Source organism: Osmerus mordax, chromosome 16 (assembly GCF_038355195.1).
Source record: "Osmerus mordax isolate fOsmMor3 chromosome 16, fOsmMor3.pri, whole genome shotgun sequence".
Taxonomy (NCBI): Eukaryota; Metazoa; Chordata; class Actinopteri; order Osmeriformes; family Osmeridae; genus Osmerus; species Osmerus mordax.
The window spans coordinates 209,271-230,836 of record NC_090065.1 but is presented as its reverse complement, the minus strand read 5'-3'; the positions used below and the strand labels follow the sequence as shown (position 1 = coordinate 230,836).

The window sequence follows — 21,566 nt, the reverse complement described above, 5'->3', positions numbered from 1 at the left end:
TTAACCTTTATTTAACATAACAGTCCTTACATGCACACATATGAAACGCATTCACATGTGAGATGTTCTCGCACGCATTCAAACTACTAAAAACTCACATCCACATATGTGAAATGCTTGCAGAGACACATTAAACACATTCACGTGAAATGTTTACACACATTCATACTACTGAACATTTACATACACATACATATGAAATGCTGGCACAGATGCATGTGAAACACAATCATCTACAAGCCCAATCATCTACAACCCCAATCATTTACAACCCCAAGTTGGGACGCTGTGCAAAACGTAAATATGAACAGGAGCAAAACGGAGCACAGCTGGTTAGGGTTAGCTAACTAACAGAGCACAGCTAGTTATGGTTAGCTAACTAACGGAGAACAGCTGGTTAGGGTTAGCTAACTAACGGAGCACAGCTGGTTAGGGTTAGGTTTAGCTAACTAACGGAGCACAGCTGCCAGCTGTATATGCAGGTAGCAACGCTAGCGCTAAATAAGTATTCAGCATTAGTACCGGAGACCAGCTACATTTTAGCTGGTCTACGGGTCAGATGGCTGAGCGGTTAGGGAGTCGGACTAGTAATCTGAAGGTTGCCAGTTCGAATCCCGGCCATGCCAAATGACGTTGTGTCCTTGGGCAAGGCACTTCACCCTACTTGCCTCAAGGGAATGTCCCTGTACTTACTGTAAGTCGCTCTGGATAAGAGCGTCTGCTAAATGACTAAATGTAAATGTACTAATGCTGAGGGCTCGCTGATATCGCTGCCTGTTTTACTGAAACGTCGTATCAAATCAAATCAAATTTATTTGTATAGCCCTTTTTACACGCAAGCATGTCACAGAGTATCTATGCGTCGTTGCTAACGTGTGATGACGTTGTGACGTTAGGCCAGCACTGAGTTCCCTTGTGCCACAAAAACTTAATTCAAGCCTAAACCGTCAAACGGAACTTTCGTGCGAATACAAGCAACTCAAACGAGACCAAGACGAACACTTTGACACCGAAGTTGTCTATGTAGTGCAAATATTCAAGTTGTTTTAAGGGTGGGAAAATAATAATAAATAAATATAATAAATATATATGAGAGAGAACAATGGTTTGTGCTCGCCAAAGGCAAGAACATCCCAATTACCGTATTTTTTCATCAGTTTAAACATTTGATATGTTTAAACAGTTCTATAGTGAATAATATATGAGTTTATGAGATTTGCAAATCATTGTATTAAGTTTTTTATTTTACACAACGTCCCAACATTTTTGGATTTGGGGTTGTATCAAATGTTCAAGTCTTATAAGGATGAGGAAGAAGCTTTGAGAATGTAAGAGTGTGTGAACATTTTCAGTCTATCCGGAAGACATTTCAGTAGTTTAGCAATTGTAAAGAAACAGGAGAAAAATTGCTTTAAACTAGAATGCAAATGTTTTAAAAACTGGGTGACCTAACAAACATATCTAGAAAAAGTTAAGGAAGCAGGGTTCTGGAATTTGATTGAGTGCAAAGACTTTTGGCTGTCGCTTCATTTCTACAGCCCTGCCCTGAAATGCACCCCCCATGTATTTTCTGTTCTGTATATCCCAGCAACAAATGATTCTTACTGTACATTGAGGGGACTAGTATGAGTAACGAGAGTAGGTTTCATGCATGTGGCACCTTCCTAGTCAGAGTTTTTAGGGGGGTTGCATTTCACACGTGGATGTGAGTTTTCAGTAGTATGGATAAGTGTGAACGTATGTGTTTAATATGTGTTTGTGTAAGGATAGTCTAAATTATTTACTAAACGGTCCCTTATAGGGCCTTGCTAGCTATCTTCTGTCTGTTGGAATTCTGAATTGATCAAATATTCTCACTTGTATCATTATAAGCACTGTCTGATCTGTCGATTGGTAGTTTCATCAGAAATCTGTTGATTGTTGTTACATGAGATGTTCCATTCTTATCTTTCCGACCGTGCTGGTAGCCAATCATGTTAGAACAGAGCATTCTGGTAGCCAATCATGTTAGAACAGAGCATTCTGGTAGCCAATCATGTTAGAACAGAGCATTCTGGTAGCCAATCATGTTAGAACAGAGCATTCTGGTAGCCAATCATGTTACATTTTACATTTACATTTATGCATTTAGCAGATGCTTTTATACAAAGCGACTTCCATGTTACAATGTATATCGGATAACCAATCCACTTTTGCGATAGGCTACCAGTATGCTCTGCTAGTCTGCTATAACATCGCAAAAGTTCCTGGAATAGTGTTTCCATGCTAACCAATGATTGATGCTTGTGTTTTGTAAAACTGTGGGTGGAGAAGGACGAGGAGGAGGTGGGAGTGATTTATGTTCATAAGAAGCCTCTCTTTGTAGAGTACTGCCTTCCCTCAGTGTTCATAAGAAGCTTTTCTTTGTACATTTACATTACATTTAGTCATTTAGCAGACACTCTTATCCAGAGCGACTTACAGTAAGTACAGGGACATTCCCCCGAGGCAAGTAGGGTGAAGTGCCTTGCCCAAGGACACAACGCCATTTTGCACGGCCGGGAATCAAACCAGCAACCTTTTGATTACTAGTCCGATTCCCTAACCACTCAGCCACCTGATCATAGACAATTGCATTCTGATACGATAAAGACAAAGTAATTAATACATACAACACTCAGAGACTGCAGGTAGGTCTGTTCTGATATCTGCAATTGATTTAGCTAGTGTTGCTGTTGTTGCTAAATCCAATAAATTCGAGGAGGCGGAGATTCAGCTCCTTCAGGCGACACGCCCCCCCAGTCTCAAGCAGAGAAGACTGCTGATTTCAAAGCCTAAATTAACATACTTGTCTGTGTTTTTTTTTCATTCGAATGTGGATGTGTGATGAACTTAAAGCTAATTTTCAATTCCACTTTACAGGACCTTTAAGAACAACATGCTCCAGTCTCTGCATCAACCCTCACTGGCTTGGATTTGGACACCTTTCCTGTCACCTTCCCTGCCAGAGAAGCACAGATGTCTGAAACACCTTGGCTGTAATCCTGACTGCTGGTAGGTGTGAGACATGGCAGATCACCCTGGTGGGAGGGGGGGACGGCAGGCCAGGAGAGTTGAGCTGTAAAAATCTCCTGCAGCTCAGAGGAGAAGTTGCTGGTCCTTGTGCCTTCAGGACACAGAGCTGCAAGACTGCCCTGTACCACACACTCCTGGAGGTCTTCCTGTACCACACACTCCTGGAGGTCTTCCTGTACCACACACTCCTGGAGGTCTTCCTGTACCACACACTCCTGGAGGTCTTCCTGTACCACACACTATTGGAGGTCTTCCTGTACCACACACTCCTGGAGGTCTTCCTGTACCACACACTCCTGGAGGTCTTCCTGTACCACACACTCTTGGAGGTCTTCCTGTACCACACACTCCTGGAGGTCTTCCTGTACCACACACTCCTGGAGGTCTTCCTGTACCACACACTCCTGGAGGTCTTCCTGTACCACACACTCCTGGAGGAGGAGGAGCAGGAGGAGGAGCAGGAGGAGGAGCAGGAGGAGGAGCAGGAGGAGGAGGAGGAGCAGGAGGAGGATCCCTCTCTCTGGGGAGGCTGTGTTGTGCAGCTGCTCTGTTTCTGCTTGGAGGAGAGACAGGCCTGAGCACGGCCAGTGCAGGAGGAGGAGCAGGAGGAGGAGGAGGAGCAGGAGGAGGAGGAGGAGCAGGAGGAGGAACCCTCTCTCTGGGGAGGCTGTGTTGTGCAGCTGCTCTGTTTCTGCTTGGAAGTGAGACAGGCCTGAGCACGGCCAGGACATTCTTCTCAGCCAGCCAGCGGCCAGCCAGCGTCCTCTCACTGCAGGCTGACAACAGCTGGAGGGAGTTCTGAGTCGTGATTGGATGGCGTGACGAGGGAGTTATGCGAGACCAGAGACAAGATGTTCCTTTAAATAATTTTTATTGGCTTAATCCAGCCAAAGGTTCATTTTCTCCTCTTAAAAAACATCATCAACAGAATATCTGGAAAACTTAAAATACACAATATAAATTATAACCAAGTGGAAACAGAAAACATTTAAATAGCGCCACACACGAAAGCAGGTTTCTGGCTGAGGGAGGGTTGAGGACAGGCAGCATCAGTGTACATAGAGAAGGAAGGAAACATCTTTAATAGCAGTCAATATGACTGAGGACTACCTCCTCCACACACACTACAGTGGAGTTTACTTTGATTCAAAATAACAACTGCAGAACAGTAGTCTAACATCCGTGACCCGGAGGAGAAGAGGAGGGGCAGGAGAGGAGGGGGAGGAGCATAGGGGAGGGGCAGGAGAGGAGGGGCAGGAGAGGAGGGGGAGGAGAGGAGGGGGAGGAGAGGAGGGGGAGGAGCATAGGGGAGGGGCAGGAGAGGAGGGGCAGGAGAGGAGGGGGAGGAGCATAGGGGAGGGGCAGGAGAGGAGGGGCAGGAGAGGAGGGGGAGGAGCATAGGGGAGGGGCAGGAGAGGAAGGGCAGGAGAGGAGGGGGAGGAGCATAGAGGAGGGGCAGGAGAGGAGGGGCAGGAGTGGAGGGGGAGGAGCATAGGGGAGGGGCAGGAGAGGAGGGGGAGGAGCATAGAGGAGGGGCAGGAGAGGAGGGGGAGGAGCATAGAGGAGGGGCAGGAGAGGAGGGGGAGGAGATGAGGGGCAGGAGAGGAGAGGAGGAGCAGATTAGAGGAAGGGGAGGAGTGGAGGAGTCCTACCTGCTACTGGACTCCTCTAGACCTCTCGCATATTTATATGATAGCAGACTTTAATCCAAAGTGACATGCAGGGGGAAATTGAACCCGCAACCTCTATATCTGCAGTGAAATGCTCCACTTCTGAGCTCCACCCATCCCAGTGGACAGTGGAGTGGTGTCCCTAGCCCTAACCCTTGGAGCTGGTGTGCCATGAGCCTGTTGGTCAGCTGTTTGGTCCACAGGATACGTGAGGGTATACAGGATAAGGTAGGGGTAGGGTACAGTAGGGTAGGGTACAGTTGGGATATGGTACAGTTGGATAGGGTACATTTGGGTATGGTACAGTTGGGTAGGGCAGGTCTGAACAGACTGCATGTGTTCCTGAGATGGCAGGCTCACAGGCTGGGGCCTGTTTTTGCATTCTGGCATTTAGTCATATCATGAGCTGTGCTGCTCTCTCTCTCTAGCTCTCTTTCTCACACACACACTTTACTCAACCAGACACCAATACAGAATCATACGTCTTGGTTTCTTTAGACACCTGAACATTGTAGAAGCAGGGTTGAACATTCTAGAAGCAGAGTTTAGAAGACACGGATACTCCGTTCCAAGTTCTACAGTCGTTTGAGAGGGTGTGTCTCTACAGGGCCTTTGTTATGGGCTGGGGGCCCCTCGGGGGGCAAACCCGTCTCTCAGGGTTTTTCAGTTCAGTGTGGAGCGCCTCTCTCCTCTATGACTTATTGTGTATCTGGGCAGGTGCGATCATCATGCGGGTGGTCTTCAGGGGGTAATAGCGCCCCCTCCAGGTCTTCCAGAACACGCCCTGCTTCCTCTGGTGCCGCTGCTTGGGAAGCGGGCTCTGGAAGTAGCGCCCGTTCAGGTTGGACCTGCCACAGTTACTGAACCACCAGCCACCTGCCAAGAGGGAAGGAGACCAGGTTAGGAGAGGAGGAGACCAGGAGAGGAGACCAGGAGAGGAGGAGACCAGGGGAGGAGAGGAGGAGACCGGAAGAGGAGGAGACCAGGAGAGGAGGAGACCGGGAGAGGAGAGGAGGAGACCGGGAGAGGAGGAGACCAGGAGAGGAGGAGATCAGGAGAGGAGGAGACCGGGAGAGGAGAGGAGGAGACCGGGAGAGATGACCAGGAGAGGAGGAGACCAGGAGAGGAGCAGACCGGCAGAGGAGAAGAGGAGACCGGGAGAGGAGAGGAGGAGACCGGGAGAGGAGGAGACCGGGAGAGGAGGAGACCAGGAAAGGAGAGGAGACCAGGAGAGGAGAGGAGGAGACCAGGAGAGGAGGAGACCAGGAGAGGAGGAGACCGGGAGAGGAGAGGAGGAGACCAGGAGAGGAGGAGACCAGGAGAGGAGACCAGGAGAGGAGTGGAGGAGACCGGGAGAGGAGGAGACCAGGAGAGGAGAGGAGGAGACCGGGAGAGGAGGAGACCAGGAGAGGAGTAGACCAGGAGAGGAGGAGACCAGGAGAGGAGGAGACCAGGAGAGGAGAGGAGGAGACCGGGAGAGGAGGAGACAGGGAGAGGAGAGGAGGAGACCAAGAGAGGAGGTGACCGGGAGAGGAGGAGACCGGGAGAGGACGAGGCCGGGAGAGGAGAGGAGGAGACCAGGAGAGGAGGAGACCAGGAGAGGAGAGGAGGAGACCAGGAGAGGAGAGGAGGAAACCAGGAGAGGAGAGGAGGAGACCGGTAGAAGAGGAGACCGGGAGAGGAGGAGACCGGGAGAGGAGGAGACCGGGAGAGGAGGAGACCAGGAGAGGAGAGGAGGAGACTGGGAGAGGAGAGGAGGAGACCAAGAGAGGAGGAGACCGGGAGAGGAGAGGAGGAGACCGGGAGAAGAGGAGACCAGGAGAGGAGGAGACCGGGAGAGGAGTGAGAGTGGGGGTGACTCGTACCAGAGAGTTGCTTGGCACAGCTGGCGTTGTTCTTCAGATCGTGGTCCTGGTCGCGGGTGGAGAAAGGCAGGCCAGCAGGGTCAGGGGTCAGAGCACTGTGCAGACTGCCCTCGGGGTCAGAGGTCAGCGTGCCAGGCTCCAGCCGGAGGGTGTAGTGGCTCTCCTCACCGCCCAGGCGTAGCCTGTAGCTCAGTGTCTCAGAGTCGCCCCTCCAATCAGAAAACTGGATCTTCAGGAGGTAGTCTGAGTCCCGCATCACAGCGTACATCTTCTCCAGACCAAGCCAGAACTCTCCTGGAGAACAACACAGGGTTAAACTCTGACCCCTGACCCTTGACCCAGACAGAATTCTCTTGGAAAACAGAGATGGTGTGGAGGTGAGTTAACTCTGAGAGTGTGGAGGTGGCATGTGTGCATGTGCCTAGTTACGTCCTCTTTAATCACCAATCTTTGATCCACTAATGGGTTTTAGAGACAGACATGGGATTCTGTCACTCTGGGCGTCTTAATCCACCAGAGAGAGGAGATCTGTGTGGGGATTACATGATGGAGCTGCCAGGCCAGCTCACACCAGCCTCCGCCCTCCCTCCCTCTCACCATCCTGAGCTGTACATCCCAGTATTACTGTCAAACTGGTGCTCCTCATCTACCTCCCTGGGACACTCAGGAGCTAGATGGGATGGGCCAGGACTGTAGCTCAGTGTGTGTTTGAGAGAAAAGAAAGAGAGAAAGAAGAGAGGGATAGAGGGTAGAGATAAATAAGAGGTAGAGAGAGCGGGAGAGAGAGAGAGAGAGAGAAAGAGAGAGAGGGAGAGAGAGAGAGACAGAGAGAGAGCCTCACGGCCCAGTTATGATGCTGGAAAAGAGGATTTGCTCACCATTCAGACTCCCGAACCCTGTCTGGTAGGCCGACCACAGCTGGTCGAAGTCAACTGAGCCATCCTGCCTGTTCTGGACCACCGTCCAGCCTCCATCTAGTGGGGGGGGGGGAGAATTTGTTCTCTAGCTTAGTCACAGAGGTCTGGTCTGGGGTGTCCTAGCCTAGGGTAGGGTATGGGTGGGGTCAGTGTGGGCTACGAGGGGTTATTGTGGGCTAGGGTGGGTTAGTGTGGGCTAGGGAGGTTAGTGTGGGCTAGGGTGGGTTAGTGTGGGCTAGGGGGGGTTAGTGTGGGCTAGGGGGGGTTAGTGTGGGCTAGGGAGGTTAGTGTGGGCTAGGGGGGGTTAGTGTGGGCTAGGGGGGGTTAGTGTGGGCTAGGGTGGGTTAGTGTGGGCTAGGGGGGGTTAGTGTGGGCTAGGGTGGGTTAGTGTGGGCTAGGGGGGGTTAGTGTGGGCTAGGGTGGGTTAGTGTGGGCTAGGGGGGGTTAGTGTGGGCTAGGGGGGGTTAGTGGGGGCTAGGGGGGGTTAGTGGGGGCTAGGGTGGGTTAGTGGGGGCTAGGGGGGGTTAGTGGGGGCTAGGGTGGGTTAGTGTGGGCTAGGGGGGGTTAGTGTGGGCTAGGGGGGGTTAGTGGGGGCTAGGGTGGGTTAGTGTGGGCTAGGGTGGGTTAGTGTGGGCTAGGGGGGGTTAGTGTGGGCTAGGGTGGGTTAGTGGGGGCTAGGGGGGGTTAGTGGGGGCTAGGGTGGGTTAGTGTGGGCTAGGGGGGGTTAGTGGGGGCTAGGGTGGGTTAGTGTGGGCTAGGGGGGGTTAGTGGGGGCTAGGGTGGGTTAGTGTGGGCTAGGGGGGGTTAGTGGGGGCTAGGGTGGGTTAGTGTGGGCTAGGGGGGGTTAGTGTGGGCTAGGGTGGGTTAGTGGGGGCTAGGGGGGGTTAGTGTGGGCTAGGGTGGGTTAGTGGGGGCTAGGGGGGGTTAGTGGGGACTAGGGTGGGTTAGTGTGGGCTAGGGTGGGTTAGTGTGGGCTACGAGGGGTTATTGTGGGCTAGGGTGGGTTAGGGGGGGTTAGTGGGGGCTAGGGAGGTTAGTGTGGGCTAGGGGGGGTTAGTAAGTAAGTAAGAATTTATTTATATAGCACATTTCATACAAGAATTGTAGCTCAAGGTGCTTTACATAAAATCAATAAAAACAATAATACAAGTGATAAACAATTCAAACAAAAATAAAAATCCCAATAAGCTCTCTGTTCAAGAGAGAAAACAACTTTAAAAGTAGGAAAACCCTTTTGAGATAAAATTACTTAAATGCTTCGGTAAAAGGTAGGTTTTAAGCTGTCTTTTAAAAATGTCTAGAGTGTTTGCTTCCCTAATATTTATGGGTAATTTGTTCCATAGTTTTGGGGCGTAATTGACAAAGGCCGAATCACCAATCTTCTTATGACTGCTTCTGGTGACCTCTAATAGGCCTGCATTTGATGATCGCAGTGTTCTAGCTGGTGTGTAGTTTATAAAGGAGTTAGCAATGTAGCTAGGTCCTTGTCCGTGTAGAGCTTTGTATGTGAGGAAAAGGACCTTAAAGTCAATTCTGAAGGTAACAGGGAGCCAGTGTAAAGTAGCTAGGACAGGACTAATGTGTTCTCTCCTTTTAGTTTTGGTTAATAATCTAGCTGCAGAATTTTGAATGAGCTGTAGTCTTTCAGTGGTTTTCTTGGGAAGACCAGTGAAAAGTGCGTTACAGTAGTCCAGCCGGCTGGATATAAAAGCATGCATTAACTTCTCTGCATCATTTTGGTTTATGAATGGTCGTACCTTTGCTATATTCCTCAGGTGAAAGAAAGCTGTTTTGGTCACTTTATTAATGTGAGAGTTGAAATTCAAATCTGAGTCCAGGATTACACAGAGACTCGTCACCTCTGGTTTAAGACAGGGGGTTAAGCCTCCAAGATTCTTAATAAGCATCTCTCTTTTGGATTTGGGGCCACATAGTAGGACTTCGGCAGGGGGGGTTAGTGGGGGCTAGGGGGGGTTAGTGTGGGCAGGGGGGGTTAGTGGGGGCTAGGGGGGGCTAGGGGGGGTTAGTGTGGGCTAGGGGGGGCCGGGGAGCCGGAACTCACCAGAGGTCATGTGGCAGTAGACCTGGAAGGGCTGGTTGGCGTGAGGGGGCTGGAGGGTGTACACCCCACTGCTGCTGCCCCCCCTCAGGAACACCTCATGGCAGTCCGATGCCAGCTCTGCAACAACAACACAACAACATGGTAAGCACACTGATACATGGAAGCTCCATCAGGGCCAGTGGTCTGAACACTCAGAATCACAGACAGAAAGAAGTGATTCAACTTTCATAGTCTGAAAACAACAACATGGTTTTGTCCTGCTGCTGACTGGAGATAAGGTTTCCCTCATGATGATGAAGAGGGAACTGGGCTGATGTTGAAGGCAGCTTCTAATAGACAAGTTTTGTGTGTACGAGGGTTGGGGTGGGGTAGGGTGGGTAGGGTTAGGGTGTGTGTGTGTATGTGTGTAGGAGGGGTGGGCTAGGTTGGGATGAGGGGTAGGGCAGGGTGAGGGGGGGTTCGTAGTAAATGTGAACTTTCCCCCAGTTCCCAACCCCCACCCCTCTCCAGCTAATAACACATTACACTTCTCACGTGAAAGGCCATGCATGGCTTCCTCATGGGAACCACATGCTCAGGGAGTGAGGCCTGCATGGGAGCTTCTGTGTGTCTGTGGAGGGGGGGGTCGTAGTAAACATGACCTTTCCCCCAGTTCCCATCCCCCCCCCCCAGCTGCCAGGACTACACATCATACCCCTCAAATTCCTCTACTTCCCCCTAACCCCTCCTCTCCCCCTCCCACCTTCCTCCCTCCCACCTCCATCCTCCCCTCCTCCTATCCTGTCTCCTCCATCACGTGTCCCCCAGGCATGGCCAGTGCATGGTCGCAGCATGGCTGCCGCATGGCTGCCGCATGCTCAGGGACTGATGCCTGCATGGGCTGCTGCTGCTGTGTGTGTGCGTGTGTGTGTATGTGTGTGTGTGCGTGTGTGTGTGTGTGTGTATGTGTGTGAGTGTGGATATGTATGTATGTGTGTGTGTGTGTGTGGATATGTGTGACTGTGTGTGAGTGTGGATATGTGTGTGTGTGTGAGTGAGTGGATGTGAGTGTGTGTGTGTGGATGTGTGTGTGTGTGTGTGAGTGGATATGTGTGTGTGAGTGAGTGGATGTGTGTGTGTGTGTGTGGATATGTGTGTGAGTGGATATGTGTGTGTGTGTGAGTGAGTGGATGTGAGTGTGTGTGTGTGTGTGTGGATGTGTGTGTGTGTGTGTGAGTGGATATGTGTGTGTGAGTGGATGTGTGTGTGTGTGGATATGTGTGTGTGTGTGGATATGTGTGAGTGTGTGTGTGTATACACAAATTGGTTCAGATGATCCTATTGACGTGACTATGGACGTTCATATTCATTTATCAATGTCATATATATATTAGTATTGGTATTGATCAATGGAAGTGAGGAAGGGGAGGTGGGGGACTAGGGGAGGGAGGGGAGGTGGAGGAAAGGAGGGTAATGAATTGTTCTCCCCTCCTCTCCTCTCCCCTCCCCATCCTCTTCTCCCCTTCTCTCCTCCTCCCCCCTCCCCCAGCTCAGTGTAATCCCTCCCAGCTGCCCTCTTGACTGTCGTGGGGAGGAGAGGAGAGGAGGGAGAGAAGAGGTGGGAGAGGAGGTGAGAGGAGGAGGAGAGGAGGTAAAGGGAGGAGGAGAGAAAATGAGGTGAGGGGAGGAGGGGTAGGAGAGGAGAGGAAGGGAGGAGGGGGAGAGGGGAGGAGTGAGGTGGGAGTCAGGTGGCTGAGCGGTTAGGGAAGCGGGCTAGTAATCTGAAGGTTGCCAGTTCGATTCCCGGCCGTGCTAAATGACGTTGTGTCCTTGGGCAAGGCACTTCACCCTACTTGCCTTGGGGAGAATGTCCCTGTACTTACTGTAAGTCGCTCTGGATAAGAGCGTCTGCTAAATGACTAAATGTAAATGTAGGAGTGGGTGTAGGTGGGTGTAGGTGTGTGTTTAGGTGTGTGTGTGGGTGTGTGTAGGTACGTGTGTAGGCGTGTGTAAGTCTGACTGTACTTGGGGAGGAGGTAAACCGCTTACAGCTCTGAGAGCAGATGGTTCATCAGTCCTTGTCTCAGGATCTTAAAGTCAGTGTGATTAACGGGGATCTTAAAGTCAGTGTAATTAACTGGGTTAGGGTTAAGGATTAACGGGAACCTGAGTGTTACTCACTGTTGGGGGTGTCCCGCTGCTCCACAGTGCCAGGCTGAACCTTGTCCTCGGGCTTCAACGCTCTCTCTCTAGTCACCTGAATCTGTGAGGGGGAGAGGGGGAGAGGATGAAGATGAGAGGATGAAGATGAGAGGATGAAGATTAGAGTGTGAGAAAGCTAGGACCAGCTGACCTGGTTCTGCAGGGTTCTGATGCGGATGGTCTGCTTGTCCAGCTTCTCCTGCTGCAGGCGGGTACGATCCACCAGGTCGTCAATGCGCTTGTTCTGGGTCTCCAGCATCCACTGCAACACACACACGTTAATGCCTACTGCGACACATATACATACAGACCTGTGTTAATGTCTCCTGCAACACACACACTTTATGAATGACCTCTTCTAAGTTAGACAGCCTATATTCTAACAGCTCTGATACACAGCTCCCTCAATGCTATTATGCTTGTCCTGACAACCACAAGATACCTTGTATCAAGTTACAGAGGCCAGATCCTCCCAGCTACATCTACCCTGCCCTCCCTCTGCTCTCCCTCCCTGCTCTCCCTCCCTGCTCTCCACCTGCCCTCCCCCTGCCCTCCCTCTGCTCTCCCTCCCTGCTCTCAACCTGCCCTCCCCCTGCTCTCCACCTGCCCTCCCTCTGCTCTCCCTCCCTAATCTCTCTCCCCGCCCTCCCCCTGCTCTCCCTCCCCGCCCTCCCCCTGCTCTCCCTCCTTGCTCTCCCCCTGCCCTCCCCCTGCCCTCCCTCCCTGCTCTCCCACTGCTCTCCCTCCTTGCCCTCCCCCTGCTCTCCCTCCCTGCCCTCCCCCTGCCCTCCCCCTGCCCTCCCACTGCTCTCTCCCCCTGCCCTCCCCCTGCTCTCTCCCCCTGCCCTCCCCCTGCCCTCCCCCTGCTCTCTCCCCCTGCTCTCTCCCCCTGCCCTCCCCCTGCTCTCTCCCCCTGCCCTTCCCCCCTGCTCTCCCCCTGCTCTCTCCCCCTGCCCTCCCCCTGCCCTCCCCCTGCCCTCCCCCTGCTCTCTCCCCCTGCCCTCCCCCTGCTCTGAGCCCAACCAGCACAGCAGTTACATAAGAGCGTTCCTCGGCAGCCAGGAGCTTCTTGGAGCATCGTAACTCAGGTCTCCATCTTAACTGGGTCAGCTTGTTCCTGATTTCGAAATACGAAGCAGCTGTAAAACATCATTCACACATTCTCTACTCAGATGCTACTGTTCTTTTATCTGCCAGTCTTCTGTCTCATCCACTGTGTTGTCTACAGGGTTTGCACTGCACATATTCCACATACCCCCACACAATGCACCTGCCCTACCCCCTTTCCAGCCCCCTGCCCTACCCCCTACCCTCCCATACCCTGTACCTCCTCCTACCCCATAAATGTACCCCTCTTTCTCTACCAGTCTCTCCTTGGCCTAACCTTGCTGCCCTCCTGTAAGGTAACTAGCATACAGTACTGTGTATGGTAACTAGCATACAGTACTGTGTATGGTAACTAGCATACAGTACTGTGTAAGGTAACTAGCATACAGTTCTGTGTATGGTAACTAGCATACAGTTCTGTGTATGGTAACTAGCATACAGTACTGTGTAAGTTTGAAAGCCAGCATACAGTAATTTGTAACTTTGATAGCTAGCATACAATACTTGTAAGGTAGCTAGCATACAGTTCTGTGTACCTAAGGTAACTAGCATACAGTACTTTGTAAGCTAGCTAGCATACAGTACTGTTTACAGTAACTAGCATACAGTACTGTGTAAGATAAATACCATGCAGTTCTGTGTACCTATGATAGCTAGTAAGCAGTACTGTACAAAATAGCTAGCTACAATACTAAGCATGTATTAGCATTCACAGGCCCATGACCTGGCCAATAGAAGCTACAGACAGCAGCAGCACATAAACACTTCCTCAACTCAACTGTTGTTTGAAATAGTAATTTGCCTCATTCTCAGACCTCATCAATCCACACATCCACACATCATCCATTCATCCACACATCATCCATCTACACAGCAACTGCATGCATTACAGCACACACAGCTAGTTAGGGCTAGGTCTATAGGGTCTATTGGGTTACGGCTAGGTCTCCAGGGTTACCAAGGGTTATGGCTTGGTCTCCAGGGTTACCGAGGGTAAGGGTTCTTCCTACCTGGAGAGCTTCAGTGTAGTTGCCGTTTCCCGGGGCGATGTCTGTCAGCCCCTCCCCCTGCATCATCCCATCCACCTTCTCCTCCAGACGTCTCATCCTCTCCTCCACCCTCCTCCTCTCCTCCTGCCCCTCCTCCTCCAGCCCCTCCTGCCCCCGCTGCTCCAGCCCCCGCTGCTCCAGCCCCTGCACCCGCGCTTGCAGCTGCTCCCCCTCCTCCCGCAGCCTCTGGCCCTCCTCCCCCAGCCGCGACACAGAGGCATCCAGGGCCTTCATGTGGGCTGAGATGTCTCTCATCTGCATCTTGGTCTTGTCCACGTGCTCCTTAAGCCCCTGTCCCAGCTGCAGCAGCCCGTGGGCAATCACGTTGACATCCTCCCAGGCCGCATACTGCACCGCTCGCTCCTTCCCCCGGCCCCTTGCGCCCCCCTTCCTCTCCATGGGGAACCCTGACACGGCCAGGATGACGGCCAGGAGCAGGGTGAGGCAGGCAAGGCTGATCTTCATGTCTGTTCTGTGTGTGAGGTGGTGCTGAGAGAGAAACAGAGCGAGGTCTGATTTCAGAGCTGCTGCTCGTGTCTGTCTGAGCACGCTCCGGTCCTTTATACTGTCTCAGTCCTGCACTGCAGTCCTGCACTGCAGCCCTGCAGGCGCTCTGATTGGCCTGACGCTGAGGGCTCTCATGTTGCTGTTAACCCCTTCAGGGTGGGAGAAGCCTCATGATGTAACAATGCTGCCTGTTGCCATCACAACCAGAGAACACAACCCGGTAGGGTGTTCGTCTTGGTTCTAAATGTTCTTCTGGCGGATCGAGTATAAACATGAGTATCTGTACTTCTACTTGAGTGAAGGATGTGTGTACTTTTGCCATCTCTATACTACACATTGTACTGTACTGTCTCAACACAGCTCATACACACAGGCAGGGGGAGAAAGAGGCAGGGAGAGTGAGGCAGGGGAGAGAGAGAGCGAGAGAGGCTGGGGGAGAAGCAGGTAGAGAAACAGGCTGGGAGAGAGAGGCAGGCTGGGGAGAGAGGCAGGAAGGGGCTTGAGGCAGGGAGAGAGGCAGGCAGGAAAGAGAGGCAGGAAAGGAGGAGTGACAGGGAGAGAGAGGCAGGCTGGGGAGAGAGGCAGGAAGGAAAAGAGAGGCGGGAAAGGGGGAGTGACAGGGAGAGAGAGGCAGGCTGGGGAGAGAGGCAGGAAGGGAAAGAGAGGCGGGAAAGGGGGAAAGGCGGGCAGGGGGGGAGAAAGCCAAGCATCAAAGAGTGACTGGGTGAAGTCACAGGCCCCCTGAAGACGTCAGGAGTATGTGGGACGTGGGGGGGGGGGGGGGGGGGGGGGCGGGGGAAGAGTGTGTGTGTGGGGGGGGGCTCCTGAGGTGATCCTCTCAGACCTGCCGGAGCACTGTGAGAAGTAAAGCAAAGTTCACAGCTCACAGAAAGCCAACATTATCCTGCTGTCCACATCCCCAGACTGCACCCTCAAGCAGGGAGGGAAGGAGGGGGAGAGGGGAAACAGAGGTTGAGGAGGGGGAAAGGGGAGGAGAGGGAGAACAAGGGAGAATAGAGGTGCAGGAAAAGACGCGGAGAAGGAAGACGGGGGAGTGGAGGAAGAGAGGAGGAAGAAGAAGAGAGGGGGAAGGAAGAGATGAGGAAGGAAGAGAGGGGGACAAAGGGAGGACGAGGGTGGAAGAGAGGGGGGATAAAGAGAGAGGGAGGAGGGGAGGAACAGAGGGAGGGGAGGATACAGGATTACAGCCAGACCCCAGCAGCATCCAGGAGTTAACCATCTACTGACCGCAGCGCTGGTTAAGTGGGTGAAAGGTAAGAATTCTGGGGAGACTCAGAACAAGCAGCTGTTCTTCTGTGAGCTGCTGCCCCTGGCTGCTTCATCTGCCTTACGCCTCTCACATTCTTAGAGGCGTAAGGCAGATGAAGGTTTTTAACTGTTGAAACTTGGGGCTCATGTTGCTTCTGTACTGATCCGTTTCAGCTGCTCACCCCAAGAGCACATGGGTTCTGTTCAGGTGGAAAACAGAGGCAGTGGTGAGACAGCGGTGAGGCTGTGGCAAGGCAGCCAGGAACAGCATCATCCCTCCAGCTTGCTCACGTACCACACGGCTCACACTCACTGCTGGTTGAGTTTATACGGAAGGAATGCAGATGCATGCTTCAGGGACTTTGTGAGAGAGGAAGAGAGGGACAAAGGGTTAGGATGCCAGGACCCCAGTGATGCTTTCATGGCTTTGAGGGCTTGGATAGGTAGGGACCTAACCCTGAACCCCAACCTCCAGGATAGGTAGGGACCTAACCCTGAACCCCAACCTCCAGCCAAGAACCCCAACCAACAAACCTGAACTCAGGAGAGGAGAGAGGAGGGGAGGAGAGTAAGGGAAAAGAGAGGAGAGGAAAAAGGAGAAGAGAGGAGGGGAACGGTCTGATTAACTGAGCAGAATCACACCCACAGCTGTTCCTTCACTTCTAATATGGCCCCTCCCCCTGGTCAGCAAGACGACCTTTTACCCAGATTCTAAACATTGAACATCTGTAGAGACAGGGAGGAAGAGATGGATGGAAAGAGAGGTGGAGGGAGGAGGAGAGTGAGGGAGAGATGGAGGGAGCGATGGCGAGAGAGGGAAAAAGACAGAGGGTGAGAGGGAGAGAAGGGAGAGAGGAAGGGAAAGAGATGTAGAGTGAGGGAGTGAGTGAGATGTAAATAGGGAGGGGGAGAGGAAGGGAGGGAGAGAGATGTAGAGAAGGAGTGAGGGAGGGGGAGAGAGGGAGAGAGAGAGATGTAGAGTGAGGGAGCAAGTGAGGTGTAAAGAGGGAGGGTAGGGAGGGAGGGAGAGATGGAGGGGGGGATGTAGAGAACGAGGGAGGGAGAGACCATATGCATGTGCTCCTAACCATGTAGGAAGCGACTGGTGAACTTTGGTTTCCATGGAGACGATCCACCAAGGTGTTATGTGTATGAGAGGTGGATGACCCTAACCCTAACCGTTAGCTCAGTGAGTGGATGAGTATATTAGTGGAGTTGTGCATGGTTGAATAAATGAAGGAGTGGATGGCTGAATGTGTTCATGTGTGGATGAGCGAAGGAGTGGAAACAAAAAGCTCTAAATCTGCTTTTGACTGTAGATCAAGAGGGTTAGATACTGTAGATCAAGAGGGTTAGATACTGTAGATCAAGAGGGTTAGGGTCAGACAGGTTAGGTTTACACAGGTTAGGGTTAGACAGGTTAGGGTTAGACAGGTTGGGGTTAGACAGGTCCTCTCCACACAGCAGCTGAAGCATATTACACGCCACAGGAGAACAGTGGAGTATCGTAGAACAGGGGTAGGGTTAGACTTCAGTAGACTCTTGTGTTCCGCCTGTGTTCCCCTCGTGAGTGTCGACAATGCTGGGTTGTAGGGGGAACGTGGTGAATTACACCTCTGACATCTAGTGGTGAGACGGGGAACTGCAGTCCATATTACATTGGGGAAAAATACGTCCACAGCCATTTGCAGTCAAGGCTCTCTTATGGACACTCACACACACACACAGACACTCACACACACTCACACACTCACACTCACACACACACTCACACACACAGACACACACACACACACACACTCACACACACTCACACACACTCACTCACTCACTCACACAGACACTCACACACACTCACACACACTCACACACACGCACACAGACACTCACACACACACACACACACTCACACTCACACACACACACACACACACACACACACACACAGACACTCACACACTCACACACACACTCACACACACACACACACACACACACACAGACACTCACTCACTCACACACACACACACACACACACAGACACTCACACACACACTCACACACGCTCTCCTCCCAGATCCCTCCTCTCTTAGGGCACACACCACCAACACAAGTGGAATGATGATGGGAAAGCATGTTTATAATGGTTAGCCTGGGAATTCCTCTCCAGTCTAATATTAGTTGTTCCCAACATATATATTCCCACTGGAGACATCTTTACAGCATCTGGTTCAAGGTTCCATGTATGATCAAGTTTACCCAATGTATGCACGGCAGGAAGGAGGATGTAAAATCAGCCCAGCTCTCTACACAGGAAGTGCAAATGTTAACTTGGAAGATTAACCCTAACCCAGACCTTGGGAGGAGAGAACAAGAAGAGCAGATACACGACTGTGCCGTAGAGAGTAGACGAGAGAGGAGGGGAGGTCCGGTCAGCAAAGTGACCCACAGTAACCCCAGAGAGAGGGGGCCTGGTCTCCCTGCAGGGTCATGGTCAGAGAGGGGGCCTGGTCTCCCTGCAGGGTCATGGTCAGAGAGGGGGCCTGGTCTCCCTGCAGGGTCATGGTCAGAGAGGGGGCCTGGTCTCCCTGCAGGGTCATGGTCAGAGAGGGGGCCTGGTCTCCCTGCAGGGTCATGGTCAGAGAGGGGGCCTGGTCTCCCTGCAGGGTCATGGTCAGAGAGGGGGCCTGGTCTCCCTGCAGGGTCATGGTCAGAGAGGGGGCCTGGTCTCCCTGCAGGGTCATGGTCAGAGAGGGGGCCTGGTCTCCCTGCAGGGTCATGGTCAGAGAGGGGGCCTGGTCTCCCTGCAGGGTCATGGTCAGAGAGGGGGCCTGGTCTCCCTGCAGGGTCATGGTCAGAGAGGGGGCCTGGTCTCCCTGCAGGGTCATGGTCAGACATGTGAAAGGGGCCCCCTGGAGGACAACACAGTAATCCTCCAGAGAGCTTCCACACATCCTGCAGCACGGCCCTGATCACTACACACACACACACACACACACACACACATCCTGCAGCACAGCCCTGATCACTACACACACACACACACACACACATCCTGCAGCACAGCCCTGATCACTACACACACACACACACACACACACATCCTGCAGCACGGCCCTGATCACTACACACACACACACACACACATCCTGCAGCACAGCCCTGATCACTACACACACACACACACATCCTGCAAGCACAGCCCTGATCACTACACACACACACACACACACACACACACATCCTGCAAGCACAGCCCTGATCACTACACACACACACATCCTGCAGCACGGCCCTGATCACTACACACACACACACACACACATCCTGCAGCACGGCCCTGATCACTACACACACACACACACACACATCCTGCAGCACGGCCCTGATCACTACACACACACACACACATCCTGCAAGCACAGCCCTGATCACTACACACACACACATCCTGCAGCACAGCCATGATCACTACACACACACACACACATCCTGCAAGCACGGCCCTGATCACTACACACACACACACACACACACACATCCTGCAGCACGGCCCTGATCACTACACACACACACACACACACATCCTGCAGCACGGCCATGATCACTACACACACACACATCCTGCAAGCACAGCCCTGATCACTACACACACACACACATCCTGCAAGCACAGCCCTGATCACTACACACACACACATCCTGCAGCACAGCCCTGATCACTACACACACACACATCCTGCAGCACGGCCCTGATCACTACACACACACACACACATCCTGCAGCACAGCCCTGATCACTACACACACACACACACACATCCTGCAGCACAGCCCTGATCACTACACACACACACACACACACATCCTGCAGCACAGCCCTGATCACTGCTACACACACACACACACACATCCTGCAGCACGGCCCTGATCACTACACACACACACACACACACATCCTGCAGCACGGCCCTGATCACTACACACACACACACACATCCTGCAGCACAGCCCTGATCACTACACACACACACATCCTGCAGCACAGCCATGATCACTACACACACACACACACATCCTGCAGCACAGCCCTGATCACTACACACACACACACACATCCTGCAGCACAGCCCTGATCACTACACACACACACACACATCCTGCAAGCACAGCCCTGATCACTACACACACACACACACATCCTGCAAGCACAGCCCTGATCACTACACACACACACACACATCCTGCAGCACAGCCCTGATCACTACACACACACACACACATCCTGCAAGCACAGCCCTGATCACTACACACACACACACATCCTGCAGCACAGCCATGATCACTACACACACACACACACATCCTGCAGCACAGCCCTGATCACTACACACACACACATCCTGCAGCACGGCCCTGATCACTACACACACACACACACATCCTGCAGCACAGCCCTGATCACTACACACACACACACATCCTGCAGCACAGCCCTGATCACTACACACACACACACACACACACATCCTGCAGCACAGCCCTGATCACTGCTACACACACACACACACACATCCTGCAGCACAGCCCTGATCACTACACACACACACACACACACACATCCTGCAGCACAGCCCTGATCACTGCTACACACACGAGGGGGGGGGGGGGGGGGGTGTTCTCATCATGCAGCAGCTCTGTTCTGGATCCGAGAGATCTTTCCAGATCAGTCCTAGAAGTCAGATGTTTTTTAACCAATCACTCATAACCTAATTTCTGCTTTCCTGTTTCCGGAGAGCTGGGTGGTAAACAGGTCTGAGAGGGGCCCGGGACTATGTGTGTATGTGAGGAAGACTGTAGAGGTAAACAGTAAACATGATCTGGGTGTGTGTGTGTGTCTGGGGGGTCAGGTGGCTGAGCGGTGAGGGAATCGGGCTAGTAATCCGAAGGTTGCCAGTTCGATTCCCCGTCATGCCAACTGATGTGTCCTTGGGCAAGGCACTTCACCCTACTTGCCTCGGGGAAATGTCCCTGTACTTACTGTAAGTCGCTCTGGATAAGAGCGTCTGCTAAATTACTAAATGTAAATGTAATGTATTTGTGTGGGTGTGTGTGAGTTAACGGTAAACATGGTCTGGGTGTGTGTGTGTGTGGGTGTGTGTGAGTAAACGGTAAACATGGTCTGGGTGGGTTTGCAGAGATGGTAATCTGACTCCTTATTTACAGTTCAGTTGAGGAGCCTGTTGGTCGGCATGTCTGGAATCTGGAATGAAAATAAAACTACAAATACACAGAACTAGCATGAAGAAGTACATAAACACAGAACTAGCATGAAGTACCACATATACACAGAACTAGCATGAAAAAGTACATATACACAGAACTAGCATGAAGAAGTACATAAACACAGTGTTTACAGTCTCCTGGGGAATAAACAAGACCTCCTGGGGGTCTCTCTGGGTGGGTTAGGGTTAGCCTAACCCCAACCCTAACCCTTGGGGTTAGGTTAGGGTTAGCCTAACCCCAACCCTAACCCTTGGGGTTAGGTTTGGGCAAGGGTTAGGGTTGGGTTAGCCTAACCCAAACCTAACCCCAAGGCAGGCTGCAGGAATGTCTCAGGCTGAAGCTGCTCAGCCGGCGGCTCGGGTGCACGGCAAACTATCCAGCACATCTATAAAAACATGTCTTTCACACAGACACGTCATCTGTAGCCAGCTCCAAGTCTCCAAGCAGCTAAACTGGTTGTAGTTGATGTTGCACTTTAGACATTATATTGGTAGCTGAGATGTGGTTACTTTACACTGTGTCTGGTAACTGACATGTGGTACCTAACCCTAACAGCTGAGATGTGGTACCTAACTCTAACCCTGGTAGCTGAGATGTGG

At 52.2% G+C, this 21,566-nt stretch overlaps 1 protein-coding gene across 1 annotated transcript; it reads right to left on the bottom strand.

The window, feature by feature from the left end:
- Positions 1 to 3,908: 3,908 nt before the first annotated feature.
- angptl4 (angiopoietin-like 4) lies at positions 3,909 to 14,421 on the bottom strand. The gene is made up of 7 exons (XM_067253902.1): positions 13,867 to 14,421; positions 11,901 to 12,011; positions 11,729 to 11,810; positions 9,569 to 9,685; positions 7,468 to 7,563; positions 6,590 to 6,883; positions 3,909 to 5,600 (listed from the first exon to the last, which is right to left on the bottom strand). Exons 1-7 carry the CDS (start codon positions 14,368 to 14,370, stop codon positions 5,416 to 5,418), a joined length of 1,389 nt encoding a protein of 462 aa, XP_067110003.1. The 5' UTR covers positions 14,371 to 14,421; the 3' UTR covers positions 3,909 to 5,415.
- Between the last annotated feature and the right edge of the window lie 7,145 nt (positions 14,422 to 21,566).

Excerpts from the sequence above, each read along its gene's own strand:
- angptl4 (XM_067253902.1), bottom strand. The coding sequence starts at position 14,370 with ATGAAGATCAGCCTTGCCTGCCTCACCCTGCTCCTGGCCGTCATCCTG. Across the intron at positions 9,686-11,728 it reads GCAGCGGGACACCCCCAACA|AGCTGGCATCGGACTGCCAT; the intron begins GTGAGTAACACT and ends TTGTTGTTGCAG. Across the intron at positions 6,884-7,467 it reads AGGGTTCGGGAGTCTGAATG|GAGAGTTCTGGCTTGGTCTG; the intron begins GTGAGCAAATCC and ends GTTGTTCTCCAG.